Raw genomic sequence first — 15,019 nt, forward strand, 5'->3', positions numbered from 1 at the left:
TTATTGATGAACAACTCGTTAATTGAAGTGGCCAAGTTGCATGAGGAAAAGAATTTCGAATTTCTCATTTTTACTGGAGATTTGGTTGACCATGATACTGTCCACGCCACTCCAAATGTCACAAAAGAATCAGAAGTGACGTCGTTCAACTTGATGAAACATTTCTTAAACAATATCACGGTGTTGCCTTCGTTGGGTAATCATGATGCATTCCCATATGCACAGTTTTCCCCTTCACAGTATGGAAGAAATAACTCATACGAATATAATATTGATGATATCGTCAATTTATGGATCAATAAAGAGTGGTTTGATGAGAAGGATGCTAGTGATTTGAGACACCATTATACTGGGTTCTCATATGTTACCAATAGAGGATTGAAAGTCATAGCTTTGAATTCCAATGCCTACTATGTATCCAATTTGTGGAATTATCTTGATCAATCTACTAACCCGGATTTGTTTGGAAATTGGAAATTCCTTGTCGATGAATTGGTGGACTCGGAACAAAAGGGCCAAAGAGTTTGGATAATGGCACACGTTCCACCAAACAATAATGATGCATTGCCGCTTCAATCGAGAATCTTTGGTAAAATCATTGAACGATTTTCCCCTTACACCGTTGCCAATTTGTTTTACGGTCATACCCACACGGATGAGTTCTCCATATTGTACTCTAGCAATGTTACTGCTGCGGATGCTGTTGCTGAAGATGTTATCAATATGGCATGGGTTGCGCAATCAGTAACTCCATTTACTAGTTATAACCCTTCGTGGAAGTGGTACGAAGTTGAGCATGAAAGTTTCAACATCATCAATGCATACAACTACTATACTCAATTGAATTTGACCTTCACCAATGGAGGTGAAGAGCCAGAGTGGGAAATTGAATATAGTGCTAGAGATTTTTATGATTCAGACCACACTTGGCCAGAAGATGCGCCTTTGAATGGTACCTTCTGGCACAACTATGTGGCTAAACCATTGTGGAATACTAGTGATCTTGCTTTTGCTCAGAAGTTTATGGATCTCAAGTACAGGTTTAGTCCATTGACACCAAACTGTAATGTGAATGGCACATTATCAGACAAATGTTACAACAACAACTGTTTTATCAATTTCTACTAGGACAACCATATTAAATGCTTGAAGCTGTCAAGTGATGATGACTAAGCCATCTCAAATGGTGATAATATTCCCTAGCCTTTTTGGTTATATACACAGTTTTCTTTCTATAGCTGACTTTTGAATCTAGGTTTTGTTATGAGCTGTCTCGTAGTATGTAGAAACGGAGCGCAAAACGAAAAGATATCCGCATCGCCAACAAAACCGCAGAAAAATGCGCATCAACCAAACCATTGAATCTTTACACAACCACACCACCATGATTTGCCTACAAATAAACAAAGTGCTCAAACTACAATCGACATCACCAAGTATCAGATTACTATCTACTTCATCTACTGCACATGCATCAGCAGCAGCTTCAGCGTCAACAAGATCATCATCATCATCAAAACAACGATCTAATGTTCGCAACGTCCCATCACTTGAAGAATTCTTATTTCAACAACGAGTCAAACAAGTATATCGAGCCGTGCTTCGACAAATCTACAAGCATCATGAACGTGATGACCTAGTCAAATTCATGCGTGATGAGTTCAAACTCAATGCCAATGAACGCGACTTGAACCATCGAAAGTATTTGCTAAGTTTGGGAGTTAATCGAATTGCATCCATGAGCGCTAGTTTGGGATTGCAGATGGACTTGTAGCCACTCAAGAGAGTCAAATTGTAGGGTGATGCGTGACAAATACATGGGGTAACTAGAGTTCTTCAGGGGGGAAATGCAATAGTCTGTACTTCTGAATTGTTATATACATTGTCTGTTTCTATATATTGTTCAATATCGATCTCGTCGAAGCCGCAATCGACTCTTTAATATCATCAACTGATTTCTCCAAAACATCCCTATCCAATTCCAATCCAAGTTCATTATTCAAATCAAAAGACATGTTCTGTTCATCAATGGCTTTATATTGTTGTTGCACAAGATCCAACTTCTTCAATTCACCTACTAAATTAGTTGTTGTTTGTAAAATGGATTTGGTTGTCTTGACTGAATCCTGGGTTTTACCTCTTGATTGTGTAGATATAAATGCAACAATCTTGATAAACTCAATCAAATTGATCAAGTTTTCATTCAATTGATAGGATAATATTGAAGCATGGGGAATAATTTGTGATTTGAGTTTATCAATTTTCAAATTCTTGTGTATGAAATTGGATAATGATTGCGATTCATCACACTTGATGTTGGTTTGGATCTTTAACAAGTTGTAATACATTTTAAATAATACGTTGGTGAATGGATTGGACGTGACCTGGGTTGACGAACTGATGATTTTGTTGAATTGCTTCAACAATGAGGTTGTTGAATCGGTAGAATTATTAAGAATTATCATATAGATTATCAACTTGAGCTTGATCGATTGGTCATCTATTGGTGTTGACAATAAATTGTTGGATTTTGCCGTTTCCACATTCTCATTTACAATAATTCCATTCCATTCCGATTCGAAATCTCGATTGTCTTGCCAAGTGGATGCCAAGATTGATTTTTCATTTTCGTGCAAGTAATGGGCAAAATAATTTATGTAACCTTTATCAGAAGTGATCAATGAAGTTTGAATAATTCGTTGCAAGATAAAGTTTAATGAAACTGAATTTTGTAACCGTTGACCAAACTGAATAAAACTAGTTAATTTGCTGTAAATTTGCAGTTCAAACCCGCCCAATACCGTATCTTTAACTTCGTGTCTTGCTGTAAGGTAGAATCGGAAAATATCAATGTATTGCTCGAGGCTCGTTCTAGTTGCTGGGACAACGTTAGTAAGATAGTAACCTACAGTTTCATGTTGAATCATCTTTATCTTCAAAGATTCATACAAGGGTAATATCGAATCATTGGTGTTTAACTGTGAGTAAAGCTTGATCAGCCAGACCTTTAATTTGTAATTGTACTTGTCGTTGATTAACAAATGATTGATCACTGTTATGCTTTGTATTATCTGCTGAGGCAGTGCATCTTTCGACAAGTTTTCAATTATCGAAATTAAAAGAGCATCACTTAGGGGATCATTGTCAAACTCGGATCTATTGGTGGAGCTTTTGTTGCCTCTGTAATGTTGATAAATCTGTCCATTCTTAACATGAGGTACAAATTTTTGGTTATTGACTAATGTAATGAGGTCCTTGTCGCCCTCCGAGGGGTGCAGCAACATCTCATCTGTGGAATTCCTGACCATCGTGTAAAACTCAGATGATAAAAAGTCCTTGTATTTAAAAAGATCACTAAAACAGCACATTTTGTTCTTAAACTTGGCAAAATACACCTCAATGTCACTTTGCAATTGGCTTGGATCGGTCTTGTATAAAATATCCAATTCAATTCTTATCAACAACTCATTTCTACTGTTGCCCAACTTGGATTGAAGATCCACGAGGGCAGCACCTGTTTCATAACCTGACCTAATCCACAACTTCCAGGTATCGTAATCATCAAATTTATCTTCTAGTAACAATTTCCCTGTGTAATTGTGAAGTTGAGTCCACTTTCCTGACTTTTCCATTGCCTCCATATAAAGCAATTGCAATTCCAAATCCAACGGGAACTTTATGCTGCTCAAAATCGACTCAATTGTGGTGTAGTCCTCGTCCAAAAGTAAAAATCTAGTGTATACGTACACCTCCTGACAATTAACAAAAGGTTCGTTCTCAACCAACCCTTCTATCAATTTCTTGCCAAATGACTTGTACAACTTCAATTTAGATTCTTCCTCTTTTTCACCTTGGTTGAACAACAAGTAAAAACTAAAACTATACCAAAAAGTGTACTTTCTCTCCTTCTTACTCTTGTTCAAGAAGGAAAAAATCTTGTTAAACTGTTTAATATCCAAATCTTGAACCGAATTTTCAAACCATATAGTGCCTAGCTCCTGCGATAACAATGGATATTTCTGAATTGGACTTTCAAAACATAAATTGGCCTCCTTCTCCATCCCCGCCGATTTGAAAAATTCGTAAAGTTCAATTACGGTGGTGATTTCATTGGGAGTGCTTTTCAATAATGCCAAATTGTTTTCAATGGCTTTGGCTGTGGAGCCTGTCTTGTACAAGACCTTATTCAACAACGCTCGATATATAGTTTTGTTGGGGAACTTTTTGATTTTATCAAGCAATGAAGATTGTGCAATAGTATACTTCCCTGCTTCGATATACTCTATGATCTTTTCATCCGACTGGGAGAACATGGTTGTGGTTGATGGTGCTTCGTATTACTGCCAAGCAGAACAAACCAAGAGAACAGTTTTTTTTTTCACTTTTCTTTCAAGGTGCAAGTTCTGTTGAGCCAGAGCCATTTCAACTTTACAAGTCACTTGTTGAATGAGCTTGCTAACTGTAAGTAGTCACAACCTACACATCTTGCTATCTACAAAATTAAGTTTCCATTCGGACTCATAATCTACAAACCACTTCCAATTCGTGGTCTGAATGACATTATGAGGAGCTGTGTCGTGACAATAGAAGGCGCTACCGTATTGGATGACAACAATATCGGCAAAGGCACTATAATAAATTAATCTACAATAGATTACTTAGATTAACTGCCTTCTAGACTATAGTAAGTTTCCACACGGAGTTAATTATCTCGTGTGTGTACTAAATTTTTGGAACCTTACAGTTTACTTCCAATTTGTTGCAAAGTTTATGTTTTGAAAACTAGCCTTTTAAATCTAAGAGGTTAAATATTCCTTACAACACCTTGATCTAACCACTCAGCTTTACATGTGATAAAAGCCCCTATAATCCAATAGAGAGAGACTAAGCTTAACTATAACGTGATGAGTGTGACATCAAGGAGAATAGCTGTTCCTGAACATCTCGTATTTCGGAAAAACTTTCTATAACAGATGCAATTGGACCCAAGTGCAGTTCGACCTAAAGTTGTGTGAAGGGGCGCAGCAGTAACCTGAAATTTTAAAAAATATAAGACAAGTGGATCTAGATCACTTTTTGAAGGTGGAGTTTGACAAGAAAAACTTGCAAATGCTTGGGGTTTTTTACCCAGAACAAATGGATAAGCTTTTCTTATTGTATCTGTACTGCATATAATTAAATGAAATTTACGACAAGAAAAACTAACATTGTTATATATAGGAATGCGTTCTACAAAAGATTAATCTGTAGTCAGTAATGAGAAGTTTAGACCTGTACGCGCCACAGGTAGGAGCTAGCCGTTGACCAGAGTCAAAGAAGAATTTAAGCTTTGTCAAAAAATCTCAGTTGGTAGCTTGAATTTGGTTGATTGTGGTGATTCGACTCTATTCGTATTTAGCGAAATGTCGCTTAATGTGTTGTATAAGAGAACTACTACTCCATCGTTGTGTCCTCAGTAGAATGGACTGTCAACAAGAACAAAGGTAGAAATTAAACAAAAAGGTTGAATATATGACTGAGGAAGGGAAAGCTCTAGTTCCAAATATTCAAATAAATTGTTTGCTAAAATGGATGATTTGAAAGATGTCATGGCTCACTTCCATGTAGAAATGGCTCCTGCTATTCTTCCTCTCTGTGACCTTATTTTGTCGGTATTAACGTATGAGAATGTTTTAATGCACCGGAATTAACGTCGCAACTATCGTTTTTCTAATAACTCCGGTGTATCTTAAAGTATCACAAAATAAAGAAAATCTACTAGAAAATAATATTTATCCGCAACCGCTATGCATATACGATTTGAACAAGCGCAAAGAGTGATTTAAAGTAAAAGTGTAAATCTGATTCTTTTAGAACAGTGTGTGTATGTGTATGGTCTGCTTCTTTCTTTTTTAGTTCTAATTTGTTTTATTGCGCATGACCTCCCCGCCTTTCCTTTTTGTGTGAGTGTTATTGTGTTGCAATTCTTTTATGAGTTGCAGATACATCAAACGCCTTAATCTTCTAAATTGCAACCTAATACAACAGGAAAAAAAAGATAGTAAATTAGACCAAACCATAAAAGTGGCTTGTACCTCTGCTTAAAAATGCCGACCCCTCCTTGCCACGTGTGGTGATCTTGTAGAGGAAATCGTACCATTGCTTTTTTATTGCAAAGAGGTTACATTTTGCAATAGAGGATTAACTAGTAAAGAACAAAAACATACGATTGATATTACGTAATGGATTGAGCTCCAGAAGATGTGTATCTCAGCTTCGTTTAAACAAATGAAAAAAAAAATTTGTTGCCTTTCTCTAAAGTGGAAACGTGGGGTGTAAGGATATAGTTTGGTACAAAAATTGATTTTTGCAAATGGAGAGATAAAAGTAACAAGTTCAAAAAGTGAATATCTAGAGACCCTACAAGAAATAGAGAGACGCAAGTAAAATATTAGATCACTGTCAGGTATAGACGCCAATGACAAAAGAAAATAAAAAAGAAGTAATATAGGTGATAACATAACTGTGGAGATGAGAAAGAGGGCGAAGAGATTTCTTCGCCCTTGCCTTCCCTTAAGATTGAGAAGAATATAGGGCATTGGACAGTAGATAGATTGATGTTGGTTGGTATCTCTTCTTTGTTGGGCGGTAAAGTGAAGGTAGTGTACTATTGCTCGATTCCTTTTCTTGGCTGCTAAGAAAAACAATATTATTCTTTGTATATCAAAATAGTATGTGTGTATGGATGCATAATGACAAGAAAAAGCAAAATGCCAATTTTTTTTCACTTCTGACCTTGGCAGTGTGTGTAGATAGATAATTTCATGGCATCATTTACGTATACTTATTAGTAGTAGATTACAGATGAACTAATTAGCATTAATCCAGAGCAACTGATTGACTAGTCTTTTTATCTGAAAACACATGACCCTAAAAACTGTGCTACTTGTCTTTTCTTCTTACGATACAATATGACATAATTACAAAACCCTACTTCCTTGTCCTCTTGTCCTCTTGGCTCTGTCATTCAGTATCATCTGACATGTTAAGTTGGTCTAGGCTTCTGGCTTCATTGGGTTCTCAGCCTCAATGTCCCATATTGCTCACTTTTTTGGTATCATCAAAAATAAGATAAGAAAATAAAAAAAACAAAAAGAACAAAAAAAAGAGGAACAAAAGAAAAAAACAATAGATCCTGTATATATTTGTTTGTGTAATATTCTGCAACTCTAAAACTTTTCACCAAAAACCTCCTCAAGAACTCTCCATCTTTCAATCAAACATCATGAGGAGAATATAAATACCTTGACATATTCCCCCTCCTTTGATGAATGAAAGAATTATTCCAATTATTTTCCTCTTTTTTTTTTACTTTTTCTTTCGTAGAAGATCTATATCAGCAAAACCACAAGTCAGAAACATATAACTTTGACTTTTTTCAACATAGCATACATTTACATTTAACATTTTGAATTTAACATTTAACATTTTACATCTCATAGAGTACAATAATTATATTATTATTATTATTACTTTTCATCTGTTGTTATTTTGCTTTTATAATATTAGCTGATTCTTTTTTATTCAAAAATTATCCAATTAATTTTCATCAACAGATAGAAAAACATACGTACCTATCCCCATCCTCCTATTTTTTGTTGGTCTAATCTTTGGAGGTCTTTATTTTTTTGATTAATACAAAACTAGCTGTAAAAGAGAAGGTTAGTTTTACTGGTATTCAATTTACATTTTCAATCGCATTTTCCCTTTCTCAATAAGCTGCATTCTTGTGGTACTGCTTTTAGATAAAAACCTGCTCCATATAACACAACTTACCACTCCTACTACTCAATACTACTCCAATGTCAAATTCTAAAGAAAAATCATCAATAAGTGATTCACAACGAAGAAATACCGATTCTTCATTATCCGAAAAATCAATGACCAATACACCTACAACTAATAATACCAAAAATGACCAACTATCTACACAGGGCCATGTATCACAACAGTACTATAGACTACCAATTGAAGAGGTGGTTAAGGAATTCAATACTGATGTAGCAGATGGATTGTCACCAAACGAAGCCTCATCGAGAATCACCACCTATGGTGCCAACAATCTTGGTGAAGAGGATTCCATATCCTACACCAAAATTTTGGCCCACCAAGTTTTCAATGCCATGATATTAGTCTTGTTTATCAGTATGATTATTGCCCTTGCTATTAGAGATTGGATTTCCGGTGGTGTTATTGGATTTGTTGTTGGTATCAATATCCTCGTTGGGTTTGTCCAAGAAGTTAAAGCAGAGAAAACCATGGGCTCGTTGCGTAACTTGTCATCACCAACAGCAAGAGTCACGAGAAATGGAGATGATATCACTATTCCAGCTGAAGAAGTTGTTCCAGGAGATGTTGTCCATGTCAAAGTTGGTGATACTGTGCCTGCTGATTTGAGATTGTTTGATGCTATGAATTTGGAAACTGACGAGGCGCTATTGACAGGTGAGTCGTTGCCAGTGCAAAAGGATCACACAGCTATTTATGATGACTACTCAGTGCCTATCCCCGTTGGTGATAGATTAAATTTGGTTTACTCGTCTTCGGTTGTTTCCAAAGGTAGAGGTTCCGGTATTGCTTATGGAACTGGTTTAAGCACTGAAATTGGTCAAATTGCTCAATCACTTAGAGGTAACACTGGGTTAATTAGAAAAGTTGACAAATCAAATGGTAAACCGAAAAAGAGAGAATATGGCCGTGCTTGTGCTGGAACTGTTTACGATATCGTGGGAAACGTTCTTGGTATAACTGTTGGAACACCATTGCAAAGAAAACTTTCATGGTTGGCTATTTTCTTGTTTTGGGTGGCGGTTGTGTTTGCCATTGTTGTATTGGGTTCGCAAAAGATGATTGTTAATCGTGAAGTTGCCATTTACGCCATTTGTGTGGCATTGTCCATGATCCCATCTGCCCTTATTGTTGTCTTGACCATTACCATGGCTGTTGGTGCTCAAGTTATGGTTTCGAAAAATGTCATTGTCCGTAAATTGGACTCATTGGAAGCTTTAGGAGGTATCAATGATATTTGTTCCGACAAGACAGGTACTTTAACTCAAGGTAAGATGATTGCTAAAAAAGTTTGGTTGCCAAATGTTGGTACCTTGGAAGTGCAAAATTCAAATGAGCCATATAATCCAACGGTGGGTGATGTGAAATACGCTCCATACTCGCCATATTTCATCAAAGAAACCGACGAAGAAGTTGATTTTAATAAACATCATCCTGATCCCATGCCACAAAGCATGCATAACTGGTTAATGACCGCTACTTTGGCAAATATTGCCACTGTCAATCAAAGCAAAGATGAAGAACTGGGCGAAATTGTTTGGAAGGCCCATGGAGATGCTACTGAAATTGCCATTCAGGTGTTCACCACAAGGTTAGATTACGCTAGGGAGTCATTGGTTGATGGGTATGAACATATTGCTGAATTTCCCTTTGATTCGTCAATTAAAAGAATGTCGGCAATTTACAAGGATAAAAAATCGGGTGAAACTAGAGTTTACACTAAAGGTGCCGTTGAAAGAGTTGTTCAATTGTGTACCACCTGGTATGGCGAGGGCACTGATGATTCACAAGAGTTGCAAGAATTGACTGACTCGGACAAACACTCAATCGAAGAAAATATGGCAGCATTATCGTCCCAAGGTTTAAGAGTATTGGCATTTGCCACTAGAACCATCGATGACGGTTTCGATGACCGTGAAAATGTCGAATCTAATTTAACTTTCCAAGGTCTTATTGGTATTTATGATCCCCCAAGAGAAGAAACTGCTGGTTCTGTCAAGTTATGTCACAAGGCGGGTATCAACGTTCACATGCTTACCGGTGACCATCCAGGTACAGCCAAGGCCATTGCCCAAGAAGTGGGAATCTTGCCTCATAACTTGTACCACTACTCAGAAGACGTTGTTAAAGTGATGGTTATGACTGCTAATGAATTTGATGCTTTATCCGATGACGATATTGACAACTTACCCGTGTTGCCATTAGTTATTGCCCGTTGTGCTCCTCAAACCAAGGTCCGTATGATTGACGCATTGCATCGTCGTGAAAAGTTTGCTGCCATGACTGGTGACGGTGTTAATGATTCTCCCTCTTTGAAAAAGGCCGATGTTGGTATTGCTATGGGCATGAATGGTTCTGATGTTGCAAAGGATGCCTCTGACATTGTGTTAACTGATGATAACTTCGCTTCCATCTTGAATGCTATTGAAGAAGGTAGAAGAATGTCGGCCAATATTCAGAAATTCGTTTTGCAATTATTGGCAGAAAATGTGGCTCAAGCAATTTACTTGATGGTTGGTTTAGTATTTATGGACGAATCAGGATTTTCCGTTTTCCCCTTGTCTCCCGTTGAAGTGTTGTGGATCTTGGTTGTTACTTCATGTTTCCCCGCCATGGGATTGGGTCAAGAAAAAGCCAGTGATGACATTTTGGAAAAACCACCAAACAATACCATTTTCACTTGGGAAGTGATTATTGATATGTTGGGATACGGGTTCTGGATGGCATGTTCGTGTTTGCTTTGCTTTGTCGTTATTGTTTTTGGTCACGGCAATGGAGATTTAGGAGTCGATTGTAATTCAATGGATGCTGATACCGATGTGTGTGGATTGGTTTTCCGCGGAAGATCAGCATCATTTGCCAACATGACCTGGTGCGCTTTAATTCTTGCTTGGGAATGCATCCACCCCACTAATTCCTTATTTTACATGAGACAAGAAACCGATAATCCATGGTGGAAACAAACTGCTATTGACTTGTGGGGCAACCAATTCCTCTTTTGGTCAGTTATTGGTGGGTTTGTCACTGTTTTCCCCGTCGTTTACATTCCAGTTATCAACACAAAGGTGTTTCTCCACAAGCCGATTGGATGGGAATGGGGGGTTGCTTTTGCATGCTCAGTGTTGTTTCTCCTTGGTGCTGAAGCTTGGAAATGGGGTAAACGAGTATTCTTTAGAAGAATGACCAATAAGAAAGCCAATAACCCTGAATATGAGTTGGAAAGAAACGATCCGTTCCAAAGATATGCCTCATTTTCCAGATCAGGTACTATGGACAACCAAAAGTTTTTGGTTTAAAAGAATTTGAGGGACACATATTAATCATCGATCGTTGTTTTTGGTGAAGACCTTTCGTTTTGTACATTAGTTTTTCGATATAATAGATTTTTGTAATACTGTCATTCGTATTTTTATTTATAATACATTTAACATTGAGATATAATTGGATGCTTTGATTGTAATCTCCTAAGTAAATCTTTGAAAGTTGTATACGACGTTTGATCGTATAGATATTGCCCCACTGTTTCTCTCATCCGAGGTGAGTCAGAAAAAAAAATTTATGAACTGTTGAACCCTTCTCTTTTGCAATTAGACTTGACCAGAACCTCCCACACCAAGAACGAACCATTGTTGATGTTTCGTAGACCAATTCATAAACAAACTATACGTTTGTTTTCCCATTCACAAGCCCTCAGATCATCATATAATCAAATCACGAGGAAAACTGTTTCTGATATCCATCAATTTCATCACTCACAGAAACCCATTTCCGTGGTTACGGCCCATGATTTCATAACTGCCAAATTAGTCGATGCTGGAGATATAGATATATGCTTGGTAGGAGACTCACTAGCGAATACTACGTTGGGATACCAGGATACTAATGAATTGACCTTGGATGAAATGATGTACCATGTCAAATCAGTTCTGCGAGGTAACGATAAATCGTTAATAATTGCTGATTTACCCTTTGGATCATTTGAAGCGTCAGTGAAACAAGCAACAAAATCGGCAATTAGGTTGGTGCAACAAGGTAAAGTCCAAGGAGTTAAATTAGAAGGTGGTAATCAAGAAATTATCCCTACTATTAAGAAATTGGTTTCAGTGGGAATCCCAGTAATGGGACACGTTGGATTAACTCCTCAGAAACATAATGCAATAGGTGGATTCAAACTACAAGGGAAAGACGCAAAGGGAGCTTTGGACATTTATCAAGAATGTTTGAATTTACAACAGGCTGGGGTGTTTGCCATAGTATTGGAATGCATCCCCAATAAGATAGCTCAGTACATAACTGAGCACTTAACGGTGCCCACAATTGGAATTGGTGCCGGTCCATACTGTTCTGGTCAAGTGCTTGTGATTTCGGATATGTTGGAATTGAAGAATCCTGAAGAAAGCCATATTGCCAAATTTGTTAAACCATATGCTCGGTTTTATCAAACTGGAGTTGATGCTTTGAAGCAATACAAGCTGGATGTGGAATCTAAGCAGTTTCCTTTGGCTGATGAACATGGATACAAGGTGAAAAAGGATGTTTTTGAACAATTCAAACAGGAAGCGCAAAATCTAAACAAGAACGAGTGAAAAAAGTTGTAATTTGTGTAAATAGGACAGTCAATGTATAGTGATTATGTTTTTGTGGTTGCAATGCAATTGGTGTATCTCAGTTCAATGTTGAATTTTGGGTGGAGATCCGATTTGCCATGAGAGTTAATGTTGTCATGTACAGCGGCCACCACTCTCTCTCTCTTTCGTCTCGTTTTATACACCGCCCGCCACGCACAATGCGCGGAGTTTAGAAAGCAATTTTAACGCATTTCTTGTTCCAACAAAGTCTCACATATGAAGCAACATCAACTCTCATTTTCCATAAACAGAATAATAAACTCGAGGAGCATTTCATTACAAGATTGTTAACCCTCGATAGAGTTAAGAGATATGTTGTTTAAGAGCATTGGGTGGAGAAGTAATAATTTCGTTTATCCGGTGCAAAGAAGTGCGCGTTTACTCCGTCAGCAATACAACAATTTTCAAAATCATCATCAGCAATTAATTGGTCAATTTTCATCTTCTTTTCCGTCACAAGTATCAATTGTCAGTTACTACTCCACTACAACAACTGCAAACAAAATGACTAGCATTAACAATAGTTTTCTTATGAACCACACTTGCTTAAGAATCAAGGATCCCAAATCGGTTGATTGGTGGCAACAGAAATTAGGTATGAAATTAATTGCCACTATTCCATTTGATACCTTTACCTTGTACATGTTAAACTACGAAACTGAAAAGAATAAACATTTGAATTGGGCTGCTCGTGAAGGTGTTTTGGAATTATGTTATAACCATGGAGGCACTGAACATATCAATAATGGTAATGGTGACAAGGATAAGGGGTTTGGACATGTGTGTATTTCCGTTGATAATATTGAAGCGGCACAAGAACAATTTTTACAAAATGGTGTTCGTTTTAAAAAGAAGTTGTCGGATGGACGTCAACATAACATTGCCTTTCTTTTATCTGATCCTGAGGATTATTGGGTTGAAGTTATCGAAAATGGGATTGACAAACAAGAAGGCAAGACTAGTGTTTCTTCTTATAAGCTCAATCATACTATGATTAGAGTTAAAGACCCTCAAATTTCATTAAAATTCTACCGGTCATTGGGATTCAAACTCTTTTCCAAAAAGGATTTCCCTCAAGCCAAGTTTAGTTTGTATTTCCTTGGGTATAACCATGATGCCAATTTCAAAGAAGGTGAAATGCCTTGGGAGGAACAACTGCAAAGGGAGTCGGTATTAGAATTGACCCATAATTGGGGCACTGAATCTGATCCTGACTTTAAAGGATATCATAATGGAAACAGTACTGATAATGGTGAAGTCCAAGGATATGGTCACATTTGTATTTCTTGTAATGATCCGGCCAAGTTCTGCCAAGAGTTGGAACAAGCTTATGGAGATAAATTAGATTGGTCAGTGAAGTTTAATCAGGGCAAAGCGGTTAAGGGAATTGCTTTTATTAGAGACCCAGATACTTATTCAATTGAGATTTTGTCTCATGGTCTTTTTGAAGAAAGAATGGGTAAGCTTTAAAAGAGGCGGATATTATGTTGTGTATAGGGGATTATAGTATATTTATGAAAGTATTAAAGTTCAATGATCAATAGAAAGGGCTAGATCTAATTGCAAAATCCACGCTACCAGCTGATTTCTGACTAATTGTAGTGTCAGGCGTTGTTAAATAAAGCAGCATTTAAACATTGGGGTACTATCTTACTATGAAATGAACTAATGATCTAATCTGCTAATATCAAAGTATGTGATAAAGTGATCGCAGTATGTAGATGAGTTGATTCTAATGGGAAGTTCGGTATTACTTCATTTGGCTGTGTATTCTTATATTACTATTACTAAGCTTTATATATATATATATATATAAGTAATAGTCGTGTACAGTGATAATAAATAAATGACGTAACACAAAAAGTTAAATTTTATTAATATAAAAGAAGAAGAAAAGCAAACATCCACACACACACACATCCATTACTGTCATTATAAATACACAATTGAATTCTCTCTCGCCTTTATAAATATCCCCTCCCTTTTTTGAAACCAATTTATGATTAGGAGTCTTGTATCTAGATCATATACTACAACAACAGCAACAACAGCTACACCTTTATTCAACAAAAGATATTACTCAATTTCAAATATGGTTTCTGCTCAAACTAAACAAAAGGTTGAACAATTGATTAAAGAAAAGCCAATCTTTATTGCTTCCAAATCATACTGTCCATACTGTGCCCAAACTAAAAAGACAATTGAAGCTCTTACTAAGGATGCTTATATTCTTGAATTAGATGAAGAGAGTGATGGTGCTTCAATTCAAGAAGCTTTAGCTGAATTGACTGGTCAAAAGACGGTGCCAAATGTCTTTATTGGCGGCCAACACATTGGTGGTAATTCAGATGTTCAACAATTGAAATCGGCTGACCAATTGGAATCAAAGATTAAAGCTGCTTTATAGATATATATAGTTTAGAAATGTACTCTGTGTGTATAAAAAGCTAATTATTATTGATTGATTGATTGATATACATTTGTAAAGACAAACTTTTTCCAAACAAAATAATTTTCTTTATTTTTTTTTCACCCAAGAAAGATACTTCTTCTCATACAATTCA

At 36.7% G+C, this 15,019-nt stretch overlaps 7 protein-coding genes across 7 annotated transcripts; 6 read left to right on the top strand and 1 right to left on the bottom strand. All coding sequences in view use genetic code 12, as the record gives it.

Moving 5' to 3' along the window:
* Positions 1-1,128, top strand: CANMA_005435 (acid sphingomyelinase family protein; the record flags this gene model as incomplete). Its single annotated transcript, XM_051817815.1, has 1 exon — positions 1-1,128. A coding segment is annotated over one exon (1,128 nt), but the record flags the coding sequence as incomplete, so codon positions are not given.
* A 256-nt stretch (positions 1,129-1,384) lies between these two features.
* CANMA_005436 (uncharacterized protein) lies at positions 1,385-1,774 on the top strand (the record flags this gene model as incomplete). Its single annotated transcript, XM_051817816.1, has 1 exon — positions 1,385-1,774. The coding sequence occupies one exon, from the start codon at positions 1,385-1,387 to the stop codon at positions 1,772-1,774; it is 390 nt and encodes a 129-aa protein (XP_051668883.1).
* Positions 1,775-1,892: 118 nt separating this feature from the next.
* On the bottom strand, positions 1,893-4,313 carry CANMA_005437 (uncharacterized protein; the record flags this gene model as incomplete). Its single annotated transcript, XM_051817817.1, has 1 exon — positions 1,893-4,313. The coding sequence occupies one exon, from the start codon at positions 4,311-4,313 to the stop codon at positions 1,893-1,895; it is 2,421 nt and encodes an 806-aa protein (XP_051668884.1).
* A 3,528-nt stretch (positions 4,314-7,841) lies between these two features.
* ENA2 (Na(+)-exporting P-type ATPase) lies at positions 7,842-11,123 on the top strand (the record flags this gene model as incomplete). Its single annotated transcript, XM_051817818.1, has 1 exon — positions 7,842-11,123. The coding sequence occupies one exon, from the start codon at positions 7,842-7,844 to the stop codon at positions 11,121-11,123; it is 3,282 nt and encodes a 1,093-aa protein (XP_051668885.1).
* A 336-nt stretch (positions 11,124-11,459) lies between these two features.
* Positions 11,460-12,413, top strand: CANMA_005439 (3-methyl-2-oxobutanoate hydroxymethyltransferase; the record flags this gene model as incomplete). Its single annotated transcript, XM_051817819.1, has 1 exon — positions 11,460-12,413. One exon carries the CDS (start codon positions 11,460-11,462, stop codon positions 12,411-12,413), a length of 954 nt encoding a protein of 317 aa, XP_051668886.1.
* Positions 12,414-12,959: 546 nt separating this feature from the next.
* On the top strand, positions 12,960-13,925 carry GLO1 (lactoylglutathione lyase; the record flags this gene model as incomplete). The annotated part of the gene is made up of 1 exon (XM_051817820.1): positions 12,960-13,925. One exon carries the CDS (start codon positions 12,960-12,962, stop codon positions 13,923-13,925), a length of 966 nt encoding a protein of 321 aa, XP_051668887.1.
* Positions 13,926-14,547: 622 nt separating this feature from the next.
* Positions 14,548-14,862, top strand: TTR1 (dithiol glutaredoxin; the record flags this gene model as incomplete). Its single annotated transcript, XM_051817822.1, has 1 exon — positions 14,548-14,862. One exon carries the CDS (start codon positions 14,548-14,550, stop codon positions 14,860-14,862), a length of 315 nt encoding a protein of 104 aa, XP_051668888.1.
* Positions 14,863-15,019: the final 157 nt, after the last annotated feature.

This window comes from Candida margitis (genome assembly GCF_024628925.1).
Source record: "Candida margitis strain CBS 14175 chromosome Unknown scaffold19, whole genome shotgun sequence".
Classification (NCBI taxonomy): Eukaryota; Fungi; Ascomycota; class Pichiomycetes; order Serinales; family Debaryomycetaceae; genus Lodderomyces; species Lodderomyces margitis.